We start from the raw sequence: 27,767 nt of genomic DNA, 5'->3' as shown, positions 1-27,767 counted from the left end.
CTGTGGTTAAAGTAGTGTATTTTTGCTTTGATTTTTCAACTACTGTGTCATTGATCTGATTTGCTGCATGTCGAGCTTCAAGAACAACTCCCCTATTCCAAGAATTGGCCTGAATAAAATGATAGTAGGATCTAATATTGATAGGACACGCACCATATTGAACTTCAAAGGACTTCTCTCAATCAACTTTTCAGTAGCAGCTACTGCCATGTTTCGATACCCTAGGCCAGCGGTGCTCACACTTTTTTTGACTCGAGAGCTACTTTGAAACCCAGCAAGGCCCGGAGATCTACCAGAGTTTTTTTACAATGTTCGCGCCATCATAACATATAACATTTATGTGTACAATGTATGTTGGTGTACCTTGCATAACCGCATGAGCCAATATTGCACAAAACAACAAAATTAACTATAAACATTTTTTGTAATTACTTGAGTTTACTTTGATGACTTGCACTGAAGTGAATCAGCCAAGGATGCATAGTTGGACAGTAGCTGCTGACAGCCAGCCTCAAGCACACTTCCAAATGTTCATCAGTCATGGTGGAACAGTACTTGGACTTAATGATCTTCATGTAGGAAAAGGCTGACTCACATAAATAAGTGGAGCCCTTCCTGCCTCAGGTGCTCTTATGTCCCTGAGGGCCCTATTGCCTTCAAGTGGCTGCAGCTGTGCAGCACACTCTGCTGGATGCCCAGGCCTTACCCTTAAAGGGGCCACTGCTGACACCACATCTACCTCCTCACCAGATCTTCCTCAATTCCAATACAAGTGTGTGGGGGGGGGGGAGCAGATCTCTATACATACCAGTGCAAAAACAGGGGAAAGGTGTGGGGAAGGGAAGATCTCTATATAGACATCACAGCAAGACCAGTGCAAAACCCCTTGCACACAGAACCAACAGATGGAAGTTGGGGGGGGGGGCAGATCTCCATACATACCAGTGCAAATGCAGGGGAAAGGTGTGGGGGAGGGAAGATCTCTGTATAGACATCACAGCAAGACCAGTACAAAACCCCTTGCACACAGAACCAACAGATGGAAGTTGGGGGGGGGGGCAGATCTCCATACATACCAGTGCAAAAGCAGGGGAAAGGTGTGGGGGAGGGAAGATCTCTGTATAGACATCACAGCAAGACCAGTGCAAAACCCCTTGCACACAGAACCAACAGATGGAAGTTGGGGGGGGGGCAGATCTCCATACATACCAGTGCAAAAGCAGGGGAAAGGTGTGGGGGAGGGAAGATCTCTGTATAGACATCACAGCAAGACCAGTGCAAAACCCCTTGCACACAGAACCAACAGATGGAAGTTGGGGGGGCAGATCTCCATACATACCAGTGCAAAAACAGGGGAAAGGTACGTCAGCCCCAGTAGAGTCAATGGGGCTCACTCCCAGGGATGCGTGGACGGGAGAGAAGCCTGCCAGCGGCTCCTCTCCCAGCGAGAAGCCTGCCAGGTGCCCACTCCCTGGGCTCCCTGGGCTCGCTCCCTGGGCTCACAAGCCTGCCAGGGGCTCACTCCTAGGGATGCGTGGACAGGAGAGAAGTCTGCAATTGACTCATTTCACTTCGAGATCGACTGGTAGCTCGCGATCGACATATTGGGCACCCCTGCCCTATGCAAAACTCAGCCACTTGACGTTCATTCCGTTTAGTTTCTTTCAGCAGCTTCTTAGCTGCAAAGCCAAGCTTGCGTCTGTCAAGCAAGTTTTCAGACAATTTCATGTCAACTGTTAACAACTGGAAACCGGAAGACATGTTTTGCAGCATTTCCAATTTTAGGCAATTGACTCATTAGCTTCTTGATTAGCTTACAAAGTTGTTCATACGAAAAAGTTGCCAATGGTTTTTGGTTTTGAAACCTTTGTAGAAATGGCTCACAATCTCCACAGTCATTTTCATGAAAGCTATTTTGCACTTCCTGAGTGGATCTTGCAATGCAGCTTTTATACAAATTGCAGGTTTACTGTGGGGGAATTTTGCTTCTTCCACATACTTCTTGATGTTGACAAAAACAGTCACAGCTCTATCAAGGCAATATTCTCCTACCACCTAGTGGAGTAAAGCTTCAGGGGAAATAGTGTGCTTCCAATCATAGCAGTGTATGATGCCCTCCTAGCTGGGGAATCTTTGAACACATCATACATGTTGCACAAGACTGAATTCAGGTCCCATTTCACTGCTTGCAATCCTATTTTAAAAGACACATTTACAACACGAAGGCTACAAGTTCCAAAGTCAATCAGTTCTTTTCCTTTATAGTGAAGGTTGGTTTTTATTTCTTCTTTTAGTTTTCTCAGAAAAAGGTGTTTTACATTTGGCCCATTCATATATACTTGTAATAATTTCACAACCGATAAAGAAGACATGCTTTCTTGAAACTTCTGAAGAAGGTCTTCAGCAGAAGTGGTTTGAAGAAATCGCTGGTTAGATATCATGTGGAAACTTTATGACAGTAACCATCCCAAAAACAAACCACTAAATCTATCTGTCCTTTTTTGAATGACATTATTCAAAGCTTCATCAAAACAGATAACAAATGTTTGGCATTGTTTCAGCTGTTTCATTAATATGGTGCCAAGCCAAAAGCAACAACATACATTGCTTTTGTTTTTCCAAGATGTAATTGTTGAACCATCTGGCTATCTGAGAACATTCACTTAATAACTCACTGTAACAACTCTTGATGTTGTTACAAGAGTTAAATGACATCTTCTGCATCACCAGTTGCAAAGCCCACAGGCACTCTGCTGTCCTAACACAGCCCTTGATTACATAGGCAGTCATATTAGTTTGTGTGGTGGGTAATTCTTTGTCATTTTCATCACTCTGATCATGTTTTCCAGTTTTTGCAGAGCTGTCTCTTCACCCTCTCTGGTTTTACTATCTGAACTTGTACTTGGCTTTGAACCTAAACATATTGTGGTGGGCTGTTGACTTGATTTAATTTTCAGGTTCTTCTGACACAATGGTCCTTGTGTATGAGACTGCACAGCTCTAATTCCCATATTACTAGTTCAAAGGCTTTGTAGCACACTTTACAATAAGCTTTGCATTTGTCTCCAGTAACTGGTGATAGTGATGGAACGAAGTCAGAATGAAGTTTGAAATCCAGCCACTGCATATTAAACACTGACCTTTTGGAAGCCATCTGTGGTTTCAGATACAGCCGTACACAGAATCACCTGCCTGACACCAAGATGTTAGCAGATTTGTTCTCTGACAATTAGGAACTTTCCAAAGCTTCTCTTTTACTTTCTGATTCTGCAAAGTGTAATGAACAGAGTACCAGCAAGAAAGGAAGTGGAGTTTCTTTAAAAGCAGACAACCCTCATTTACAACCTTAATACATGGAAGAAGTCAGGAAAGTGGGTGAGAGAGCTGGTATTCTGTAAACTCCAGCAGGAACAAGTAATCACATTTGCAAAATTTACTTTGCATGGTGCAAGTAGAAAGTGCTAGTTGTCTGTGAAAACCAACAGCAGCAGAACTCATTTGCAATTCTGTGCTGGGTTTAGCAAGACAAAATGTCCATTCCATACACAAGCATGACCCCAAAACATGCTTATCTTTATATGTATATGCAATACTAACAGGTAGGGATGAAAACAGATGTTTAAAGTTTGTATATTGCTAAACATTTAAATTAGTCTTGCTTTGCAAATGTTACAGGCAGACCTTGGAAATCATGCAGGGACAGTGCTCAACAAACAAGGCTGGTTGCTGTGGGTGGAGCTGAGAAAAAGGTGGAGCTGGGAAAGGTCATAATTGTTTTACTTGTATTCTGCTACTTCTCTATTCTGGTTGCCAGAAGATCATGATCTTGCAGCAGCAGGTCAAAAATCCACTGCTTAATCACAATTTCCCTGACTTTCCGTGACTTCAGACCAATTTCCCTGATGTTCCCTGACCAATTTCTATTTCCCTGTCTTTCCAGAAAGTGGCAACCCTGCTTGGGCTCTGCCCAGCTACTTTCCTTCTGCTTCCCAGAGGCTCCTGTCCAGTCTCCAGCCTGCAGCAGAAGAACACTGAGAGAGAGAGCCTCCCTCTGGCCCAGAGACTTCCCTCTGGCCCCACCTCTCTAGTTCTCCAATTGGCTGGCCCCTTTTTGAATTTGAGGGACCTCAGCCATGGGGGGAAATTGGAGGGAAAATCCTAACAGTAAAGCACAACTCATTCTTTCATAACGGGGCGGAGGTGCATAGGTAATGTGTCTGACTGCATCTGCTGACTATACCACCAATATTACCTACCTAGTGCACTTTTAAAACAACTTATAATGTAAATTTTTCATAAAAACATATAACATCACTTTTTGTTCTTCTAACTTTGGAGAACACTGAAATCTAAACTAAAAACAAAGAAACATTTTTACCCATCTCTACTTACTGCTGATGTAATGTTATTTATTTATTTATTTGCTGTCTGTTCTTTAAAACTAAGAAGCCCACGGCAGCTCATAACCAACAAAATACTACAATTTCAATTTTTAAAAGTATGGTAAATACCATATGCAGTATACAATAAATAAATAGTAAAAAGCAAAAATAGTAAAACAAGAATGGTTGGAAAAAGAGACCATTGGACAAGACCAGAAAGTGGGAAAATCTGAGTAATCGTCATATTTTTACCTCTATATAGGAACAGTCATTTTCTGAATTGCCTAACTTTTATGACAATTTGGTCTTTTTGTTCATAAGTCTGAACTCAATTTTGTGTGCTCTAGCAGGACACTACTAGATTTTTGACAATTTTTTTCTGCTGAAATAGTTAAACATAGTTCACTCTTTAACCTGGTATTGTTGGCAACCTTCAGTCTCGAAAGACTATGGTATCACACTCTGAATGGTGGTTATGGAACAGCGTCTAGTGTGGCTGAAAAGGCCAATTTGGGAGTGAGACCTGGTATTACTGCTGAGAATTATCAATATGCTTTGTGTAATAGTGGTCACATAGTGTTTTCACTTCTGTCCCATAGTCATTTAACCACCTTTAACAATTTTTGATTTTTTTTCTTATATCTCTATACATATGTCTCTACTCACACCTACTGAAGATTTCACTTCATGTATCTGATAGGGTGAACTGTTCTTCACAAGAACTTACAGTGAAATAAATCTTTAATTTGCTGCAGGAGTTTTTGCTTCAAAAGACAAACATACGAACCTCTCCAGAAATTTAGGACTGTTCAGTTTTGACTTTCTAAAATAACTGGTCCCTGACTGAATTTCTCAGTCCTGACACAGTATACTATCTGTTTGATTTTGTTAATGAATTCTACTGTGCACTTTGGCAAGTTCAAATCTTGACCAGCATACTTGTCTGCTGTTAAGAAGGTAGTGGATCCAAGATATTGCGGTCTCAATGGCTATTTTTGGTTAGCTAACTGTAATGTTATTGTAATGAGGTTGTGTACATACAGGCATCCTCTGATATTCATGGGTGATACATTTTTACTCCTCCCCCCATGGATATCAGAAACCATGGATAAAGGGTAATCCTATCCCTGTGCTGCCTCCACACCCATTTCCTTCATTTATCTTCTTTACACTCACACAAAGCAACCATGTCTCTTGCTTTTAAAACAGGTAAGACAGAGAAACAACCAAGAAGCCTTCATGATAGAGGGGAGACTTAGCAAATGTTAACAGAAAAAGGAAGCTTCCTGATCCTGTTCTTCCTATGTCTTCCTAAATTTCAGGCTGCCTGTTTGTCTTTCCAAAAGCTTGCCTATTTTTAGCATCTGAAACAAGAGAGATGACTGCTTCATGCAAGTGTAAAGAAAAGAAACAAAGATGAATACAAAGGAGTGTGGGGAACTGTGGCTAACAGGATGCATGAATACTGGGGAATGTTTGTATTTTCCATTGTCTCAGAATGTCATCGTTCTGAGAAAAGATCAATTTTTTTTAAATGTTTTTTTTACTGTTAAGCCATGGGATTCTGAGAATCCAATGCACATATAGGTATAAAGACCAGCTTAGGTGCTTCAAAGAAAGCTCATCTGTTTTTTCAACAAGATTCACTTAAAGAATGAGAAGGATGCTGCAGTATGGTTTTATAGACATGTACTCCATTATCTCTGTATAACTCAACTTTTATAATAAGGCATTCATGTATTGTATATTGTATTGGCAACCTTCAGTCTCGAAAGACTATGGTATCGCGCTCTGAAAGGTGGTTCTGGCACAGCGTCTAGTGTGGCTGAAAAGGCCAATCCGGGAGTGACAATCCCTTCCACACCGGGAGCAAGTGCAGTCTGTCCCTGGTCTGTCTCCCTGGCTATGGGCCTTCCTTCTTTGCCTCTTAGCCTCAGACTGTTGGCAAAGTGTCTCTTCAAACTGGGAAAGGCCATGCTGCACAGCCTGCCTCCAAGCGGGCCGCTCAGAGGCCAGGGTTTCCCACTTGTTGAGGTCCATCCCTAAGGCCTTCAGATCCCTCTTGCAGATGTCCTTGTATCGCAGCTGTGGTCTACCTGTAGGGCGCTTTCCTTGCACGAGTTCTCCATAGAGGAGATCCTTTGGGATCCGGCCATCATCCATTCTCACGACATGACCAAGCCAACGCAGGCGTCTCTGTTTCAGCAGTGAATACATGCTAGGGATTCCAGCACGTTCCAGGACTGTGTTGTTTGGAACTTTGTCCTGCCAGGTGATGCCGAGGATGCGTCGGAGGCAGCGCATGTGGAAAGCGCTCAGTTTCCTCTCCTGTTGTGAGCGAAGAGTCCATGACTCGCTGCAGTACAGAAGTGTACTCAGGACGCAAGCTCTGTAGACCTGGATCTTGGTATGTTCCATCAGCTTCTTGTTGGACCAGACTCTCATTGTGAGTCTGGAAAACGTGGTAGCTGCTTTACCGATGCGCTTGTTTAGCTCGGTATCGAGAGAATGAGTGTCGGAGATCGTGGAGCCAAGGTACACAAAGTCATGGACCCAGGCTCCTCAGCATCATCAGAACTTTCCACAAGGACATGAAGGGCACTGTTGTCTTCGATGGCTCCACATCAGACCCTTTTGACATCCGAAGCGGAGTGAAGCAGGGCTGTGTTCTTGCACCAACCTTGTTTGGGATTTTCTTCGCTGTCCTGCTGAACCAGGCCTTTGGAACTGCAACAGAAGGCATCTATCTCCGGACCAGATCAGACGGAAAGCTCTTCAACCTCTCCAGACTGAGAGCAAAATCCAAAGTCCAGCTGAAATGTCTGCGTGACTTCCTCTTTGCCGACGATGCAGCTGTCACTACCCACTCTGCCAAAGATCTCCAGCAGCTCATGGATCGTTTTAGCAAGGCCTGCCAAGATTTTGGACTGACAATCAGCCTGAAGAAAACACAGGTCATGGTTCAGGATGTGGACTCACCTCCCTGCATTACAATCTCTGAGCATGAACTGGAGGCATTCATGTACATTATTATAATGTCTTATTATAAAAGTTTAATTATACAGATAATTCTTTATAACTCAGAGAAAGGTCCTGTCCTGTAAACAGAAAGATTCCTGTCCTGTATCAATTAACACAGAGAACTTTATAATTTAATTTTTCTATTTGACATAGAATAATGTGATAAACAAAAGGAACAGCATAAAAAATTACAGAATCGCCAATAACTGCAGACAATTGCTTTCTATCCAAATAAGCACAACCAAAAGAACTCAAAGAAAGAAAAAAACTATTGAACACAAAGAGATCACCTCACATATACATAGCTCTCCCCCCTTTTCTTTTGCATTATTCTCTTACCAATTTCCATCTTAAAAAATCCAACAATCCAGATTCCCTCCTATATCATTTTCCTTCTCATTCAACTCAGTACTGCAAAGGCTGCCAAATTTTCACAAATGGATCATGTCCCATTTCCCCCCCTATACATTTTGGCCTTATTAATCAGTTTCTCCATCAATAGTAACTGCTAGGTCCTGTTCAAAAATCTCTGCAATGAAAGATCTTCAGCACATCTCCAGCTTTTTACAATTTCACTCCTCACAATGAGATTTGCAATTAACTCTTTATTTAATTTCCCATTTCCCCTTGTGAATAATGAAAATAATGTTTCATTTCCAATTACTTTTTGATTAATCAAAGTTCCAATCCATTCAATTATATCATGCCCAATATTTTTTCTATTTTAGGGCAAAAAATCCACATACATTCCAATGTCCCCTTCCCTTTGCAGTTTCTCCAATATATATCTGAGATAACTCTATTAACTTTATGTAATTTTGTGGGGTACAAATGCCATCTGTGAACTACCTTTAAAATCACTTCTTTCATTCTAGCAGATATTGATTTATAGGAGTATTTGATCCATTTTCTCATCCATACTTCCTCTAGTATATCAATATTCAATTTCCCCCCCAAATTATTTTAACTCCCTTACCTTTTCTATATTTGCTCTCAATAATACATTTATATATTAACTGAAGTTAATCCTTTTCTATTATTCTTATTTTCTTCCATACAATATTGTTCAAATTCTGTTAATGGTCTCATAGAGCCACATTTTTTATATAATTGTATCACAAAGTTCCTCACTCGTTTTATTTGTAACCCATGTTGGCAACCTTCAGTCTTGGAAGACTCTGGTATTGCACTCTGAATGGTGGTTCTGGAACAGCGTCTAGTGTGGCTGTAAAGGCCAATTCGGGAGTGACAATCCCTTCCACACTGGGAGCAAGTGCAGTCTGTCCCTGGTCTGTCTCCCTGGCTGTGGGCCTTCCTTCTTTGCCTCAGACTGTTGGGCAAGTGTCTCTTCAATCTGGGAGAGGCCATGCTGCACAGCCTGCCTCCAAGCGGGACGCTCAGAAGCCAAAGTTTCCCATCTGTTGAGGTTGAATCCTAAGGCCTTCAGATCCCTCTTGCAGATATCCTTGTATCACAGCTGTGGTCTACCTGTAGGGCGGTTTCCCAGCACAAGTTCTCCATAGAGGAGGGCCTTTGGGAGGGCCCATTCTCATGACATGACCAAGCCAATGCAGGTTTCCCTGTTTCAGCAGTGCATACATGCTAGGGATTCCAGCCCGTTCCAGAACCGTGTTCTTTGCAACTTTCTCCTGTCAGGTGATACCAAGAATGCGTCAGAGGCAGCGCATGTGGAAAGCGTTCAGTTTCCTCTCCTGTCGTGTGCAAAAGAGTCCATGACTCACTGCAGTATAGAAGTGTACTCAGGAAACAATGCAGGGAGGTGAGTCCACATCCTGAACCATGATCTGTGTTTTCTTCAGGCCCTGCTAAAACAATTCATGAGCTGTGGAAGATCTTTGGCAAAGCTGCATTGTTGGCAAAGAGAATGTCACGCAGACATTTCAGCTGGACTTTGGATTTTGCTCTCAGTCTGGAGAGGTTGAAGAGCTTTCCGTCTGACCTGGTCTGGAGATAGATGCCTTCTGTTGCAGTTCCGAAGGCATGCTTCAGCAGAACAGCGAAGAAAATCCCAAATAAGGTTGGTGCAAGAACACAGCCCTGCTTCACTCCGCTTCGGATGTCAAAGGGGTCTGATGTGGAGCCATGAAAGACGTGCCCTTCATGTCCTCGTGGAAAGATCTGATGATGCTGAGGAGCCTGGGTGGACATCCAATCTTGGGGAGAATCTTGAAGAGGCCATCCCTGCTGACCAGGTCGAAAGCCTTCGTGAGATCTATGAAGGCTATAAAGAGTGGCTGTCATTTTTCCCTGCATTTCTCCTGCAGCTGTCTAAGGGAGAATACCATATCAGTGGTGGACCTGTTGGCTTGGAATTCGCACTGTGATTCTGGATAAACGCTCTCTGCAAGTACCTGGAGCCTCTTTAGTGCAACTCAGGCAAACAACTTTCCTACAACGCTAAGTAGAGAGATGCCACGGTAGTTGTTACAGTCACCCCTGTTGCCTTTGGTCTTGTACAGTGTGACAGTATTTGGATCCCTCATGTCCTGAGGTACTCCACCTTCTCTCCAGCAGAGACAGAGGATTTCATGCAGCTCAGTGGCAATGATGCAGCACTTTGATGAGAGTGCACATTCAATTCCTAATTGAGAAAAAGTGCTTATTTTTTGTTCATAAGCACTTTTTCTTGTTTAATGACATCACTTCCTGCTTATTGACATCACTTCTGGCCCTCGGTAGACATCATGATTGCTGGTCGACCCTTGGTATGAATCAAGTTTGACACTCCTGATCTAAACAGTCTTAATGGGCATGGGGGAGGCGTATTGGATGCCTCTGTAGACCTACGGATAAAAGAAATGGTAGATACCGGATCCATGGATACAGAAGCCTGCTGTAGTAAATTCTGGATTCATGTTCAAGCATCTGGTTTTCACTGATTCAAAATCAGAGTCATGCCCTGTCAGCAAAAGGTTAACTTCACCTTGTAATTGGACAGGCAGGTACAAAATAAAACCCCTATGCGCAAGATATTTTCTGGAGAAGTATCGGCCCTACTTATATATCTTGCTTTCTGCAAGGAAGTTCAGCTTCAAGTGCTTGGGTTCAGACTGCAATTACAATTGCTAAGTTCTGAGAGGAAAATATACACATGTTCAATAGATATGTCTTCTGCGAATATGAATTGTACTAAAATTTGGATCTGAAAGCTATTTTTTAAAAAGAAAAGGGTGGATTACTCTCATCTAGCTTTATGTTTTGCCCTGTTGATTATGTATTATCTATAACAGTGTTTCTCAAACTGTGGGTCGACCCACTAAGTGGGTCGCGAGCCTATTTCAGGTGGGTGCCCATTCATTTCAATATTTAATTTTTAATATATTAGACTTGATGCTACCATGGTATGTGACTACATTTGGGGAAATATTTCAGACCTGTACTTTTAACAAAGTACTATGTATATTCTTTGAACAATGACAGTAAATGGGACTTAACGCCTGGGTAGGATTGCAGCCTCAGATTGTTAAAAATTTCCTGCTTGATGATGTCACTTCTGGACATGACATCACTTTTTGACAGATTCACATTCTAAAGAAGTGGGTTCCAATGCTAGATGTGTGAGAACCACTGATCTATAAAAATGTTGCAGAAGCATTTCCTTTTACTTACAGATCACATTGCTTAAGAAACCAAACTCTGTACTCTCTACTTTCTTTTAAACTTTATACCTCGTTTCTTCTTTGCAGGTGACTTGCGTGGAGAAGACTGGAGATGAGAAGATGATCATTAAAATTTTTAGCTGCTTGGGCAGCTGGTTCAACCTGGGGGTCCTGGACAGCACCTTCATGGCCAACAGCAAGTTATTGTCGCTGCTGTTTGAGGTTCTGGTGCGTTTTCTGGGATTTCAGATCTCTACATTTCATTAAGCAAGATAGTGGCACTGTGCTAGGAAGTCATGATAGTGGGGAGAAAATAGCACCATCTGTTGCTGCACAGACCTGCTTTCAGCAGGTTTGAGCCAAGTAGGACTAAATGCTGTATGATATGTTGAGTCAGTGAATGAAAATGTGGAAACAAGCATATGGTTTGGTTTGTATTTTTGCTTTTCTGACTTCTTATTGAAATAGAAAGTAGGAGAAGCAGCTTCAAAATCAGATCATCCACTGCAGTTTACTCTCTGCCAATCTGATCTGGAAAATTGAATTCTTCTCATCACTGGCCACCACAGATTTGGAGCATAAGCAAAATCGCTAACTGAGCTATCCCTTATCTCATTTCTTAGACATGTTTCCATATCAATTATATTCTGTTCTTGGTTTTTTTGGTGTCAGAAGGTGCAAGTGTTGTATGAGATATGGAGAGGAAAAGTTCAACATATTTTGTAGAGGGAAACCTTTCCTTCTAATAAATCTTTCATCTTTAGACCACAAACCGAGGGAGTCAAAATAAATCATGTCTGTGTGTTCGGTTATTAAGTCGTGTCCAACTCTTTGTGACCCCATGGACTACTGCATGCCAGGCCTTCCTGATTTCCAGTAACTTCCAGAGTTTGACCAAATTCATGTTCATTGCTTTGGTGACTCTGTCTAACCATCACATCCTCTCCTGTCTGTCCCCTTCTCCTTTTGCCATAAATTTTTCCCAGCGCCAGGACTCATGAGAGTTCTCTTCTCTTGAAATGGCCAAAGCATTTGAGCTTCAGTTTCAATATCTGTCCTTCCAATGAATAGTCAGAATTGATTTCCTGTAGGATTGAATGATTTGATCTTCTTGCAGTCCAGGGACTCTCAGAAGTTTTCTCCAACACCTTTATTTGAAAGCATCTATTCTTCAGCGCTCAACTTTCCTTATTCTCCAGTTCCCACAGCCATACATTGATAGCTTTGACTATACAGACTTTTGTCGGCAAGATGATGTCTCGACTTTTAATTAAGTTGTCTAGGCTTTCCATAGTCTTCCTCCCAAGAAGCCGACATCTTTTAATTTCATGGTTGCAGCTGCCATTTGCAGTGAACTTGGAGCCCAAGATCTAAATAAATCTGTCATGGGTTCCATTTCTTCCCCTTTTATTTGCCATGAAGTGATGTGACCGGATGCCATAATCTTAGTTTTTTTTAAATGTTAAGTGATGTTAAGTTAATGTTAACTAAATCATATGGTGTTCTAAATCTACCTTGAAGTTTTGAGAGTATATAATTGTTGTAGGGTAATCCCTCTGGGATCATAACACTTAATAATAATAATAATAATAATAATAATAATAATAATAATAATAATACAGGTATTTCTGTACCACCTTTCTTGGTCCTCAGATTTCTCCTCAGACTTTATTCAAGGCAGTTTACATAGGCAGGCTAATTAAATCCCCGTAGGTATTGAAAGAAGGTTCTGTCTTTCAAGAAACCACAACATTCAGATGTTTCTTTCTGATCTGGTCACAACATTCTGGCCTCCATCCTCCCACGCTCAGAGCAGATGGAATAACTCAGCTCAGCTTGTCAGCTGCTTCAAGGTCGCACGGTGCCGGTGGCCTCGAACTGCCAACCTGCGGATCTTCAGGCAAATGGAGGCTCTAGACCAGACCTCCTAATTACATCATCCAATTTTTAAGAAATTTATAGAAGCAGAAAAGCCTATTTTGAAAGCATTAATGTCTAAGATGGATGAAGTGATCTGCTATGTTGCTTGATATATATCCAGAAGTGCTTTGATATGTGTGTGTTTTTGTCTAAGCTTAGGGGATGAGTTTCTTTGTTGTGAAAAACTTCTTTCCTTCTATGCTTTGTGAGTACATCTACTACTGACTGTTTCACAATACCTGAGTGAGTTATAGCTCATGAAAATGTCTGCCACCACAAGTCTTCTTATCAGTTGCGTGAAAGCTGTTTTGTTTTCACTAAATCTATACTAATTAGTTCTTTCATATAAGTTGCTTTACTCCCTTTTCTATATGATCTTGGGTACATTTTAAAACTGTTGTTGCTTCCTTTCTCCTATTTGTCAGTAATTTTTTTAAAATACTCTTTTCGAAGATTGTGATCTTCTGCAACAGCTTTCCTGGACTAGCTTTTTAAGTGTCCTGCGGATGATGCCTGATTGCCTAATGTTAGCCTTTCTTCCTTACTTCTCTCCCCCATCCTTCACTTCTCAGTTTTGTTCACCTAGTGCAGTGAGTGTTGCTTGGGTCTGTTCTGCCTATTGGTTGTTATATTAAAAAGATGTTACATAGCAATCCAAGGAAAAGATGAAAAATCAGATATAAGATGTAGGTGTAGAAAATCAAGGCACGGTTTATCAATATATATCCCACCTTTCTGCCCAAAGGGCCCCCAAGGCAGCTCACAATGACATCAAAATACATAAAGATGATAAAGTATCATCAGAGTGCTGCTGTCACCAGGTAAAGCAAATACAAAGCAAGGCACTCATCAAAGGGGCAAATAGAGGGGGCTACTTTGGTGGTGACCCTCACTACAGGCTTACCTTGGGAAAAATGCCTTCCATACCAGAGTCAATCTAAAGGGATGGCGGTTCACACCAGGTGCTACAGTTTAGATGTTTAATGAGACTGCTCATTGTCTTGCTGCCTGCTTGTTACTGCTGTAACTACCCAGTAGTTCAAAATGCTGGAGTTGGATAGGATTCCCACATTCAAATCAAATTTCCCCACTCTTATACCTTACAGCAACAGGAAAAGACATCATCAAATCTGCATGAAGCTGCTTCAGATTGTGTCTGTTCCGCACTTTATGCCATCGAGAATGTGGAAACTAGCCTTCCTCTCGCACTACAACTCTTTCAGGGAGCTCTGACACTTGAGACACCCTACCATATGGCTGTAGCCCGGGAAGACTTAGATAAGTAAGTATTTATCAATAATTCTTCTTATTGCTCTAAAGCAGGGGTCTCCAAACCCTGGCCTGGGGGCCAGATGCGGCCCACGATGAGCTTCTGTCTGACTCACAGCCAGCCTCTGATCCCCTGAGAACCTTTGGCCTAGTTGACCAAACACAACTAGAGTTGTGCTTGTGGGGTGGGAGAATGGAAGTCCATTTAAGTGTGTGCTTTATTTCTCAGGCTATGATTGTGCTTGGAGAATTCCTGGACATTTGAGCCCATTCATTCATCTAAGTTCCATCTCTAATATATTTATTTAAATTATATATTTTTTTTCCTGCCCTCAACACTGTGCCAGATACTTGATGTGGCCATTCAACTGAAAAGTTTAGTGACCCCTGCTCTAAACCAAGGCTAACCAAACCCTGGCCTGGGGGCAGGATACAGGGTTTTGAAAAAGCTTTCTCCCCATGAGTGAAATGGTAGAATGATAAGCACCACTGGGACAGGGTGGGCTTTTTCTGGATACAGCAGTTTCCAGTTTGGAGACTTCTGCTCTTAACTAAAAGTTTTTGCAAAAAAATATGCAATCCCATCTTACGATAAAGAGATGCAATCCCCTCTTAAAAGCCTCAAGATGATGGCATCTTGCCTAGATGCCTTTAAGAGGGGATTCGACAAACTTCTGGAAGAAAAGTCTTCATGTCACTATGGTTACATGATAGGTATGTGCAAGCTCCTGATTTTAGTAGACTACCTCAGCATGATAGATGCAGGGGATGGCACCAAGACTCAGGTTATATCTTGCTGTCCTTTGTGCTCCCTGAAGCATTTGGTGGACCACTGTGAGATGCAAGAAGCTGGACTAGGTTTTTGGCCTAATTTGGCGGGTTCTTCTTATATTCTTATCTAAACACATAAAACTGAACAGATATTACAAAACAGATCTTATAAAGGCATTTACTAACCCTATCTCTGCTAGATCCTTTTTTTCCAATCTTCTTAGCTGCAGTAGCAAAGAGAACTAAGTCACAAATATATCTGTGACTACTGAATTAAAAATAGGTAGGGTTTAATAAAGACCTAAGAAAGAAATTCTCCAGTTTTACCATAGAATCTAGGAAGCACAGGAACAACAATTCTGAGTTGAGCGAAGTTGAGTACATAGAATCATAATAGTTAAAAATGACCTGCAACATTGTAAAGTCCAACCTCCTGCCAGTGCAGGCTATCCAGAGACACAATATAGGTAGCTATCCAGCCTCTGCTTAAACACCTTAAATACCAAAATGGAGAGTCTTCCATCTTGTCACTGCAAAACAGTTCAGATCTACAGGGAATTTTAATGCATAATCAAGATCTTTTGTTTTATATAAATTTAAACCCATTTGTCCTATCCTACCCCTGAAGCAACCAAAAACAAACCTTTCACATGACAGCCCCACAGACAGGTACCTTAGAGTTAGTTATCATGTCCCATCTTAACTGTCTTCAACAAAATGTACAGGCCCAGTTCTTTCTATTTCTCTTCATAGGACATGGTTTGCAGACCCCTCATCATCCTAGTTGCTCTCTTCTAGACCCACTCCAGTTTTTCATTATGCCTCTTAAATTGTAGGTTCCAGAATTGGACATGGTATTTCCGGTCGTGACTTGGCTGAGCTCTCCCCCTTCCTAATGATCTTCTGTTTTAAAGGGACCTTTTTGCTAGGGAACATTCTTAGAGAAGCTAAAGAGTGAGGAGGGAGCGGGGGATCTGCACCCACACAGCTCCTCTCCTTGCTGAAAGGTTACTTTAAAACAGAAGATCCTAGAGATCCTCTGCTGTAAAAAAAACCTTTTTACTGGGGAAAGTTCTTAGAGAAGAACTAAGGGGAGCATTGGATGGGGAGCATTGGATCACTAGAATCTTCTCCTTTAAAGGAATCTTTCTGTTAGACTTAGGCTGTAATCCTGTGCATGCTTCCCTGAGAGTAAACCCCATTGAAGATAACAGACCTTACTTTTTTTTTCTTTCTTTTTTTGGCAATACTTTATTTGTTTATTACAGATACAGGTAAGGAACATTGGATAAACTTAGGGCTGGGACTACATAGGTTACACATGAGGATCAGACCTTACTTTTGAGTAAACAAGCATAGGGTTGTGCTTTCTTTAAAGCAGAAGATCTCATGATGTAATCCTAGATTAGATTAAAGGATCTAAACGACTTGCAGTGGTAGGGGGAAGGGTGTGAAGCCTCCGCTCCCCCCCTTGCGAGTCCATTATGTCCTTTAAGAACTTAACTCAGCCTAAAACTTCTTTGAAGGAGAAGGCTGCCTTCCAGCAGCCTAACCTTTAAGGAAAAACAAAAGCTAGCTGGAGGTTAAGAGGAAGCTGCTAAGGTCCATTTCCTGTTAACCTCCGGCTAGTTATTTAGAAGACATGAGGCTGCTGGGTGGCAACCTGAAGGTCGCTGTGAGCTGTTAAGTTTGTAGAGACCTAATGTAAGCAAGAATTTTGCCCCTTCCCCTGGTAATTTAGAATTGTGAGGGTGCAGGGGACACACAGTATCCATGGTTTCAAGTATCTGCGGAGGGGTAGGTATATCAGCAGATAGTTTTTACAAGGAACTGTAACAATCTACCTGTATTTCTTTTTCCAGTTTGTTCCACAGTAAAGGTCTAGGGATTTTATCAAATGTTGTCTTCAAATCAATATATACAATAAACAGCTTTTACTTCATATAAAGTATTTAAATACAAAAACTAATATAACTTATAGACTTCCCTTTTTAAAAACTAACTTGTACCTAACTTGTACTTTGTATTTTTGCCCACTTCTTATTTCTCAAAGAGTCTAGAAATTTTATTTAGAGGCACTATAAAGGAAGTTTATAGGTCTGTAGTTAGATGAAGCTCAGTTTTCTCCTTTGTACATTTTGTTCATTTGTAAATTCAATTTTGCGTATACATTATCTTCAGTCAGTATAATCTAATATGGTTATATGCAAGTGAAAAAAATCAGTCTTGAATCCTGTTTTTTATATTATATGAGAACCTAGATTATCTACCAATCAAGATTCATTACTGTCAATTTGAGAAAGTAAAGTACCCTCAGTTGTCTGTAAGAAGGGGGGGCATTCATCACAACATGGATTGCCCCTCCCCTGACACAAGGCAAGGTTACACTTGTTCAGGTCTCCTCTTTCAGGGGAGGGCATCACAGCCCCAATCTAGCTTCCTCTTGCATAGAGGTAGGTCGAGATTTGGCTAAGTTCTCCAAGCTCAACATTCTTCAGGACTTACGTTTTGATCCTCCTTTTTCCTAACACTTTCGTGTCTCCTCTTCTTCTTTCCTACCCAGTCCCTGTTTACATGTCCCCATCCCAGTAAGCCAGGGGGCCCCAAATGGGGGAGGACGTTGTTTTCTCAGGCCTCACCAGCTAGCAAGGCAAGAGCGGGAGGCCTTTTAGGATCCTGCGAACACCCAGGAAGCCTCAGCAAGAGAGAAGGCTGAGCAGCAGAGCCACAAGGCAGAGGGAAGCACGGATACGCATTTCCCACTCAGGGCAGGCCACCTTTGCAATACGAGCCTTGTTGGGTCCAGAGTAGTGGTTCAGCCCTGGACCACAGCTGTGACCATGCCGTGCTAGGCAGTGGTGTGACAAGGAACCACAGCCCATCAGTCAGGAGGCTTTCCTCCATGTGCACCATTTTTCCCCTGACTGTAGAGCAAAAGGAAGATGCTGAGGGCTGGGGGCTCTTCAAGTGAGTAGATGAAGGAACATTCCCCCTAGTAGTTGACTGACTCAAAGGCAAGTAAGCACAGTGTTACCATATCCAAGTCAAAGCTCAGTGAAATGATTAAAAAGGCAATGGGCATTTCAGAGCCACTTAGAGTTCTTTGTTAAGGCATGCAGACCAACACCCCCCCCCCCCCCAGCAAGGCAAATTGCAAGCAATCTCTAAGCCCTGCAAGCCAACCCATTCTTTCCTCTATCAGCTCTGAATCAGAGGCTCCAGTCTTACCCCTCTCAAAGAGACAGGCTTCTAAGGCATCCATTAAGGCAAAGGGCAAGGAACAACCCCCACCCTATGTCCTATTATCTCAGCTCTATCCCTACATCATCTGATAGAGAGGAGATTATCCGGGGATGGGGAGGAAGAGGAGCCCAAAAGGTGGATCTCTTCCTCAGCATGCTGACTAAGGCTTTGGAGCTTAGCATAACCTTGGAAACTGCATAAGCACCCACTATAGGGGCATGGCCTAAGGCAAAACTTCTGTTCCTTCAGGGACCAGCCAAGCCAGAGACAGTGCCTTTCCCTGAAGCATTTCAGAGGGTCCTAGTCAGTGAGTGGGAACAATCAGTGCACCCCAAGCACAGCTTCAGGTTGATAATTAATTTTATACCCTGCTAAACAAGGCTATGAAATGCTTGAAGGTCCCTACAGTAGATGCACCAGTAGCAGCCATTTCATCCTTGGCTATTCTGCCCTCTGAGGTTGAGGATGGGTCCAAGGACAGCTATGAGAGACGGGTAGACAACTCACTGAAGCGAAACATTGAAGTCTCCTCTCAGGTACTCAGACTGCAGCTTCCAATTCAATCATGTCTAGGGCTGCCTTTTATGGGTGGAAAAGGTGGCCATTTCTGAGCCTAAGTTGTCCAAGAAGACAAAGAACTGCTTAAAGAAAATTTCCCTGACAGCGGCCTTTGCCTCTGACTCCTCCTTCGATGCTACACAGCTCAACGTCAGAGCCATGACATCCAACATCATGGCCAGACACAATATCTGGCTGTCCCAATGGGATGGGGATGCGGTCTTCTTGCCCAGATTTGTGGAAGGTGTCTTTTAAAGAGGAAAAGCTTTTTGGGGAAGCACTGGAACAGCTTGTCATAGAAAATATAAACAAAAGGTACTTGCATCTGGCAAAAAGAAGAAAATCCTTTTGTCCCTCAGGATCGCGTAGCAAGGACAATACAACATGAAGTAGACAGTATAGCTAGAACACGTACTGCCCAGGGGCAAAGGCTCCAGCGTAGCCCACTCAAGTAGTCCCAGAGCAGGAAAAGATAGCACCCCACATGACGGCAGATGCAGAGATGACTCCTTACCCATCAGAGCTCATCCTGGCCTTTGCAGACCAGAGGCAGTTCATCATCACAGACTCCTGGGTTCTACAGACTGTGATAAATGGCTATGCTGTGGGGTTTGTCAGGACCCTTCGGGCAAGGGGTCAACAATGGAAGAGCTCCATGATCCCAGGACAGGATCTGGAACACCTGGGGTTGAATAACAGCATTGGGAGACGTTTAGGGTCTTCCTTTCACCAGACAGACAAGCTTCTCTGCTTCAGGCACTCTTGCAGACCAGGAAGAACACACATGTGGACTTGATGGCCAGATTACAAGGCCTGATGGTCTTTTGCCAGGACAGCCTTCCCTAGTCATGCTTCAGGCTTCGCCTACTTCAAAAACTGTTTCAACCCTACTTACGTAGGATAGAGCAGTACACAGACTGATCCCCTTTCCCCAGTACCTACATCAAAATCTGGTCTGGTGGTTGATCACCCAAGGAGTCAGTACGGAGATGTCTCTAAGGAGGATCATTACCATAGATGCAAGCCTGACAGGTGGGAGGCCATCCTGAGGGTGCCTTAGCCCAAGGGACCTGGTCAAGGGAGGAGGCAAAAAGCAGCATAAATTGGCTGGAATTGAGGGCATTTTGCCTCATGCTGCTACATTTTCAGAAGGAGGTCAAGGACAAACACATATTAGTCAGAACAGACAATATGACAGACAGGGCATACATAAACCACCCAGGGGACACATGCTCCACTAGCCTCATGAAGAAAGGAACCTTGCTGTTCCTCTGGGTGGAGGAACATCTGGCATCTCTGAAGGCAGAACACCTGGCAAGCACCTCAAACATAGCAGCCAAATGGCTGAGCAGGCAGCAGTTGAGAGAGATGGAATGGCAGCTACACCCAGATGTGTTCCGAGAGATCACCAGGCATCAGGGAGTCCTGCTTTTAGACCACTTTGTGTCAGAGGCCAACATGCACCTCCCAAGGTTCTTTGCGAGAGCAAAGAGAAAGGGAGCCGAAGGTGTGAACGCCATTCAGAGTCAGTGGCCAGATGAACTGCTTTACATTTCCCCCCCAATTCCGCTAATTTTGTAGGTCCTCAAGAAAATCAAAGCCAGCCAAGCTGACAGATAATCCTGATAGCACCCCAGTGGCCTAGACACCCCTGGTTCCCAGAGATCCTAAAGCTAGGTTGAGGGAGGAAGTGGAGACTATCAGTAAGACCAGACCTTCTGTGTCAGCCCCTAAGACATTCACAGCCACAACTGTTCCAATTGATGGCCTGGAAGCTAACTGGAAGGTCCTAACTAGCTGAGTGCATTTTGAAAAATTGCTGGTGACATTCGTGGCCTCCAGGAAGGCATCTACAAGAAAGGTCTATGAGTCTACATGAAAGACATTCTGAGGGTGGTGTCTGGAGAAAGGGATCTCTGCTGCTAAAGCCAAGCCTAGACACATTCTGGAGTTCCTTTGGGTAGGACTAGATAGGAGCCTGAGTACTAACATGCTGAGAAGGCTGGTGGCCGCAGTTGAGAGTGTCCTTGGTGCACGGGCAAGTTGCAGCTTGGCTTCTCACCCCAATATTGCTTTCCAAAGTATAAATCAGCCATATTGATAGCAAGAAAGGAACTGCAAGTGGGGATTACTGCCCACTTAATTAGGGGGGCTGCCACACTGGCTGCTTTCAAGGGGATCTGCCCCCTCAATGACATTTGCAAGGCAGCCACCTGGTTATCCCCCAATACATTCACCAAACACTACTGTATTGATGTGGCAGCCTCAGTGGAGGCATCATTCAGTAGAAAAGTCCTGCATCCTAAGGATGCCAGATCTGGGCCCTCCCCTTTCTGTATTGTTCAGTCACATTCCATGTTGTAAGGAATGCCCCCTTCCCTCTTACAGAGAAAAAGGAATTCTTACCTGTGAATCTCTTGTTCTTGGAAGAGGAAGAGGGGCCTTTGACCCACCACATCAGGATCTGCCATCATCACCAAACGACACATCACAATTTAATGGCATCCTTTCTATCTTTTTTCATAAGAAATCATCTAATGCAAGTTCATTTGTTAATGTCATTAACAATTGTTATTAATTTAGATTGTAGAGTATAACCAGTCTAGAGGGTATCACGTCTAGAGCATGTGTGGTCATTTCTTTGGATTAAATATCTTCATTTATAATTTCTAAATTTGATTTAGTATTATGGGAGTCAAAACTAGCAATTTTCTTAATCTCTAATCCAGCTCTGTAGTTGGAAATGGTACAGTGACTATCAAGTAATGTAAAACATAACTTTTTATAGGAATAGTGTGTGTGAACTAAGAGTGTGTAGGGGATACACTCTGAAGCAGTTAGATGCAAGGAAGTCTGATAGTCATGGGTGTATGACGATACGAAGTTGCCTTGCCATGGTTTAACTTTAAAGATATATAATGCAGCTGTTCTTTAAAGCTGAACAAGGCTGGATTTGCCCAGTGCCTCAATAGGAGACTACCCGGGAACTATGTAATCTTGAACTCTATTATTTTATTAATGTTATGTTTCAGCAAAACAATATTCACCAAGTAGTTCACATAGAAAACTAAATGAAAAAGATGTTTCCTTCCCATAAAGACAAGAAGAAATAAAGTACACCAACAAAGAACCACTGGAAAACACATCACCATAGTGTAATAATGAATAGAACATAAAAATATAAGAGTAATGCTGTATTAGGCCAAAGGCCCATCTAGTCCTGCTTCCTGTATCTCACAGTGGTCCACCAGATGCCCCAGGAGTACTCAATACATATTACCATTTCCCATTTGTATATAGAGGTAGACTATCTCTAAAACTCAGAGAACAACAACAACAACAACAACAACAACAACAACAACAACAACAACAACAACAATAATAATAATAATAATAATAATAATAATAATAATAATAATAAGTTATTAGTTAGGGTTAGGGTTAGTAGTAGTTTGCAGATGACACCAAACTTTTCCGAGTGGTGAAGACCAGAAGTGATTGTGAGGAGCTCCAGAAGGATCTCTCCAGACTGGCAGAATGGGCAGCAAAATGGCAGATGCACTTCAATGTCAGTAAGTGTAAGGAGGATCCAGTAGTAGTAGTACAGGTATTTATATACCGCCTTTCTTGGTCTTTATTCAAGACTTTATTCAAGGCGGTTTACATAGGCAGGCTATTTAAATCCCCGTAGGATTTTTACAATTGAAGGAAGGTTCTTTCTTTCAAGAACCACAACATTCAGATATTTCTTTCTGATCTGGTTTCACATTCTGGCCTCCATCCTCCCACACTCAAGAGCAGATGGAATAACTCGGCTCAGCTTGTCAGCTGCTTCAAGGTCGCACGGTGCCGTTGCCTCGAACTGGCGACCTGTGGATGTTATCTTCACGCAAATGGAGGCTCAACCCTCTAGACCAGACCTCCCACCCAGACCTCCTACAGAGACTGTATATAGTCATTCTGGCTTGTAAACTATGATGAACTTTTCCTTCATTACTGTCCAATCCCCTTTTAAAGACATCTAAACCAGGAGCCATCATCTCATCCTGTGACAAGGAGACCCCAAAGATTAATTATGCAGTTAATTACAAATGGAGACATTTGCTATGACCTTGCTAAACATAAGGAAACCACAACTCAAAGAAGATCTTTTCCCAAAAAGAGAAAATGCAGGGAAGTACCATGTTAGTACAGGTCCTCAGAGATATGTGTACTGTACTAACAATGCACATTCATCTTAGCACATGTGTTAAGGGATAGATGCAGTGGTGTACCCATATCCCAATTTGATACCATGGTATCAGAGATAAAAGGGCCTAGAGACATAACTGAAATGAAATTACATATAAATGTAGCTGAAATTAGTGTATGGTTTACAGGGTTAAATATTTACAATAGAAGGAATAGGATAGGGAGGAATCCTGTAAAGCAGGGCTGCCTAAGCCCCAGCCTGCGGGCCATTTGCAGCCCTTGGGGACCCCCAATCTGGCCCCAGGAAGCCCCCATTTCCAACGGACACTTGGCCTGCTAGAAATGTGCCAGAGCCCTCACAGGTTGGATGCAACTGTTCCTTGCAGCAGCAGCAGCAGTGAGGGGATGGCTGGCCCTGCAGAGTTCTCATACTCTTGCATGAGAGTTCTGCAGAAGCCCCGCCCATCTGGCAAACACACCAGTTTGGGCAGGCTACAGAGGAGGAGGCATGTTTGATGGAGTTGAGAAATCACGAGTTCCTTGTGCTGCTTGGGTGTGCTCTGTGTGGGGAGGGACAGGCGGGCGCTGAGGGAGAGAAATTGTGAGTGGCTGGAATGATGCCTGTGACAAAAAAGGGAAATCAAGGACCAGGTAACATCTGAATAAAGAAAGATCTGCTTGTAGCCATGCTGGTAGGCCCCAGTGTCAGACCCCAGCTGTATCCAACCTTAATTAGTGCATACCAAGCCTGGGAGAACTGTGGAGGAGGTCGCTTCACAGGGCCCTCTGATATCGTACCAAGCTACCAAGTGGGCTCCAAGGCCAGCTTGATTTACAACAGGGTTCAGCTGTGAGTGTCTCGGGATGGGAGGGGGGATTCCACCATGGGTAAGGAGGCTTGTGGCACGTTCACCCCTAGAATGTTCGGCTGGCACCGAGTTCTGATTGATGGATGGGTCAGGAGACCTATAAAGATGAGGGAGGTAATTTATGCTCGGGCCGACTTTGTCTCTGGCTGAGGGGGCCTGAGATCCTTGACCACCTTGGCAGGAGTGACCCCAACTTGACTGCAGCAAGATGGGCTAGATCGGATTTTGGAATGCTAAGACTTTGGTGAGTGATAGTTAGAGTTAGGAGGTAGTTGTTATTGTTTGCCTTCCTTCCTTCCTTCCTTCCTTCCTTTCTTCCTTCCTTCCTTCCTTCCTGTGAATCAGACTGAGAGATAACCCAAGTCACCAAGGGAGCTTCATGGGTGACCTAGAATTTGAACATCATAATCACAATTTCGTAATCATAGTGTTTATGAAACTTATAAACAGTTGTCCTGAACAGCTGATATTGCCACTTGATTTCTTTCTATAAATGTGTCATGTTCAATACTTAAGTGATATAGCCCTTTTTAAACCTTCACCAATAAATTTAACCAAAATATCTACAGGTTATTCCATTCATTATTAATTGTCAGTTAATAATGTATGCTGTATAGTATATTTTTTTCCTAACTACATATATTTCAAAAGTAGTAGGTAACAAAATAATCTATGTACTACCAAAATTATACTTCATCACTTCTGAGATTCTTCTCAATCTTTAATATTTTATATTTTATTAAATATCTAATATTTTAATTTGTTTAATATTTTCCTATGTTTCTTTCTAATTTTTAAATGATATTTCATCTTCTTTGTAGTGGCTTTCATTTACTTTCAACTTTGCAATTGTAATTCCTCTTCATTTATGTTCTCTCTTTCACATTTTTTACTTGTTCTTTTTCTAAATTTATCTCCTTAATTCAGTATCTCTTTTTCCCACATTTAATCCAATTTTACCTATATTTTTTCATTTATGTTCTTATTCCACTTACATGTTACTTCAGGCTAATTGTCCATTTTAGCCATTTTAGCTTTGTTTATTCTTTTAATAAAGATTCTAATCCTCCACCCACCCATTAAAGCTGAAACAAGCTCTGACCTTTGCTCATTAACTTTATATTTTATGGTAAACATTTCTCATGACACTTCAAATAAAATAATGATAGTTTTATTGCATTATTTCTGTTACTTCCTGACACTTATTACCCTCACTGACGTTGCAGAAGCCATTTTTAAAAAAAATAAAAGTAACAATTTTAATTGATTGTCTTTTACTGCCAGTTTAGTTCCCAGTAACTTGAAGCAGTTAAATAACTGATGGTCCTTGTTAGACTTGTTCCCAAGTTTATTAAAATTAGACCAATTTCTTATTTAATATATTAGAGGAAATGGAAATAGAGCTCAGTCTATGGCATCCACATAATTCAATTCCTGCAACCTCCAGAGATGCTGGAAACCACATGAATCATATGTGCTAAAATTATTTTTTAAGTGTCACATTAGAAAGAATCATGTTCAACATCCTCAGGCTATATAAATGGAATAGAATCCCAAATTCTTGGATAAGTAGTTGAGCAGGGTACTTACACAGACGCTGTCAATGTGGAATAAAAGCTGAGGCAGACGTGAACGATTTTATCTGCAAAATGTTTATCAAATCTGTCACAGCAAATCACAGAACAATCCTCTGTGCCACTGTGAGGCCAGATATAACAGGCTTTGTGCTAGTTCATTCTGCAGTTGTCTCTTTCCTTACAATTGCAACCTCCTTCTCATTGGTCTTTCATTGGCTCAGTTGTTTCCCACTTTAACACTACCCCCCCCCCTTTTCCAGTATGTAGATTATAAGCTTTCAGGATGGGGAATCATTTCATTTTATGTCAAGTGCTATGAACTTGTACATTGATGGCACTATTTTATTATTGCTACTTCTGCTATTGTGTTGTTTAATAGTAATAGTTCTACAAAATGTGTACAGATTTTTCCCAGTCCTGTACCTGAGAGCGTTTTAATCTTTTTGTGCATGCAAAGCAGCTGCTCTCCCACTATGCTGTAGCCCTTGTCTGTATTGAGTACTCTTGCAGAAAAGATGGAAAATGGTCTGAAAGGAGTTTGATAAACTTACATGCCTGCTTGAAAAGAGCACTTCCATGGCAAAGGCTGCAGCCTGCTGAATCATTTGCTTTCTTTTTCTTCTCCTCTCTCCAGGGTTCTGAATTACTGCCGAATCTTTACTGAACTCTGTGAGACGTTTCTGGATAAAATTGTCTGTACTCCAGGTCAGGGACTAGGGGATCTGCGGACGATAGAGCTACTCTTGATCTGTGCAGGCCACCCACAGTATGAGGTAGGAAGCCCCTGGCTTGATTCCTTGCTGCAGTTTGATGTTGCACTGGTGATGGAGAGATGGAGGGAGCCTGGGAATGTTGTAGGACCTGAGAGAGCTCCTGCTAACTGTGACAGTTCTTTTACCTGCAACAGGTGATAGAAATTTCCTTCAACTTCTGGTACCGGCTGGGAGAGCATCTTTACAAGACAGATGATGCCATCATCCACAGTATCTTCAAGGCCTACATTCAGAGGCTGCTCTATGCACTGGCTCGGCACTGTCAGTTGGATCCAGACCATGTAAGCCTGTGGTTCTCATTACTCTTTTTATGTTTCTCTTCCCAATCAAAGTGTGTCATCATCTTTTCAAAGAGTAGAGTTCAAAGAAGTTGACATAAATTTTTCTCCTCTCATAACAAGAACTATCGGTCATCTAGTGCAACAGACAGCCAGGAAATTCAAGACAGTCAAAAACAAGTGTTTCACAGAGTGCATAATCATTCTCTGGAATTTACTGCCACAAGATGTGGCTATGGCTGCTGTCTTAGCTAACTTTAAAAGGGAGCAGAAAAAGAGTCTGTAAAGATCTGTAAGTGGCTACTAGGCACAATGGCTGAATGCAACTGACAGGATATGATGAAAAATATCTCTGAATGCCAATCAAAGGGAAATAGCATTGGAAGAGAGGAAGAATGTATATTAATTAATGTATATGCACCAAACGAGAAGCAAGGAAGATTTTATAAATCTTAGAGGAGTTAGAAAATATGAGAAAAAGAAATGTAATAATGGCGGGCGATTTTAACATGGTGTTGGATAAAAGATTAGACTGTAATAATACTCAGAAACAAGATGGTAAGTGTAGACTCTCCAGTGGGATCTCCAAGTTTGCGTTAGTCCTCCTTTGGGTAGCTCCTCCCTCTCAGGATAGGCACGCCAGTAGAGACAGAGTTCCTGAGGGAGAGGGGCTGCCTGGACTTCCAGTCTGGCATACACTTTTGGCATAGCAGAACCAGAGTGGGTTAGCTCCCGCTGGCCCCTCCCCCCCACTGGAGAAACCTAGACTCTGAGGGATACCTACATCCCTGCAATTTGGAGCTACCTGCTCCTGTAGGCAAGGAAGACACATTCCCCCTTCCCTGCGCTCTATAGGGGTTGCAGTGCCTTATGCCTGCAGGTGTCTTCAGAGCTATCTGCCTTTGCAGCTGGGAGGGCACCTTTTGAATATCGCGCCAGGTACAGTCACAGCCACTCGCTCCCCACCATGGCTGGGGCATTGCAAGTGGGCCCGCGAGCACTCCAGACACTGCAGGCCTCCAGAGCTGTCTTTCCCATCCAGGCAGGGGCACGGAGACATCCTCCCTGTCCGACCTGGACCCTCCAGCCTCTCCCTGCGGCCATGGCTGCCTTGCTGAGGGCGCATAAAGAACAAGCCTCCCTGCAGCGACCAGAGGCTACCCAAAGGCAGGCTCGCGGCCGCGGTTGAGGCTGCAGGGCCACTGGAGCCACCTGCCAGAGCATTGGAGGGGGCAGGAGGAGGAGGAGGAGGATGCTCGGCCCCACTTTGGCTGCCCCATCCTTCACATGACCAG

At 42.7% G+C, this 27,767-nt stretch overlaps 1 protein-coding gene across 2 annotated transcripts in view; it reads left to right on the top strand.

The window, feature by feature from the left end:
- TNPO3 (transportin 3) overlaps window positions 1-27,767 on the top strand; it is a 291,077-nt gene that overhangs the window by 43,988 nt on the left and 219,322 nt on the right. For both annotated transcript variants that reach the window (XM_066634005.1, XM_066634006.1), the window contains 4 exons: window positions 11,111-11,251; window positions 14,050-14,225; window positions 26,056-26,194; window positions 26,329-26,475. In XM_066634005.1, the coding sequence (XP_066490102.1) occupies window positions 11,111-11,251; window positions 14,050-14,225; window positions 26,056-26,194; window positions 26,329-26,475 (603 nt within the window). The remainder of the gene's footprint in view (window positions 1-11,110; window positions 11,252-14,049; window positions 14,226-26,055; window positions 26,195-26,328; window positions 26,476-27,767) is intronic.

This window comes from Tiliqua scincoides, chromosome 7 (genome assembly GCF_035046505.1).
Source record: "Tiliqua scincoides isolate rTilSci1 chromosome 7, rTilSci1.hap2, whole genome shotgun sequence".
NCBI lineage: Eukaryota > Metazoa > Chordata > Lepidosauria > Squamata > Scincidae > Tiliqua > Tiliqua scincoides.
The sequence above is the reverse complement of the archived record's forward strand: the minus strand, read 5'-3'. Positions and strand labels throughout refer to the sequence as shown.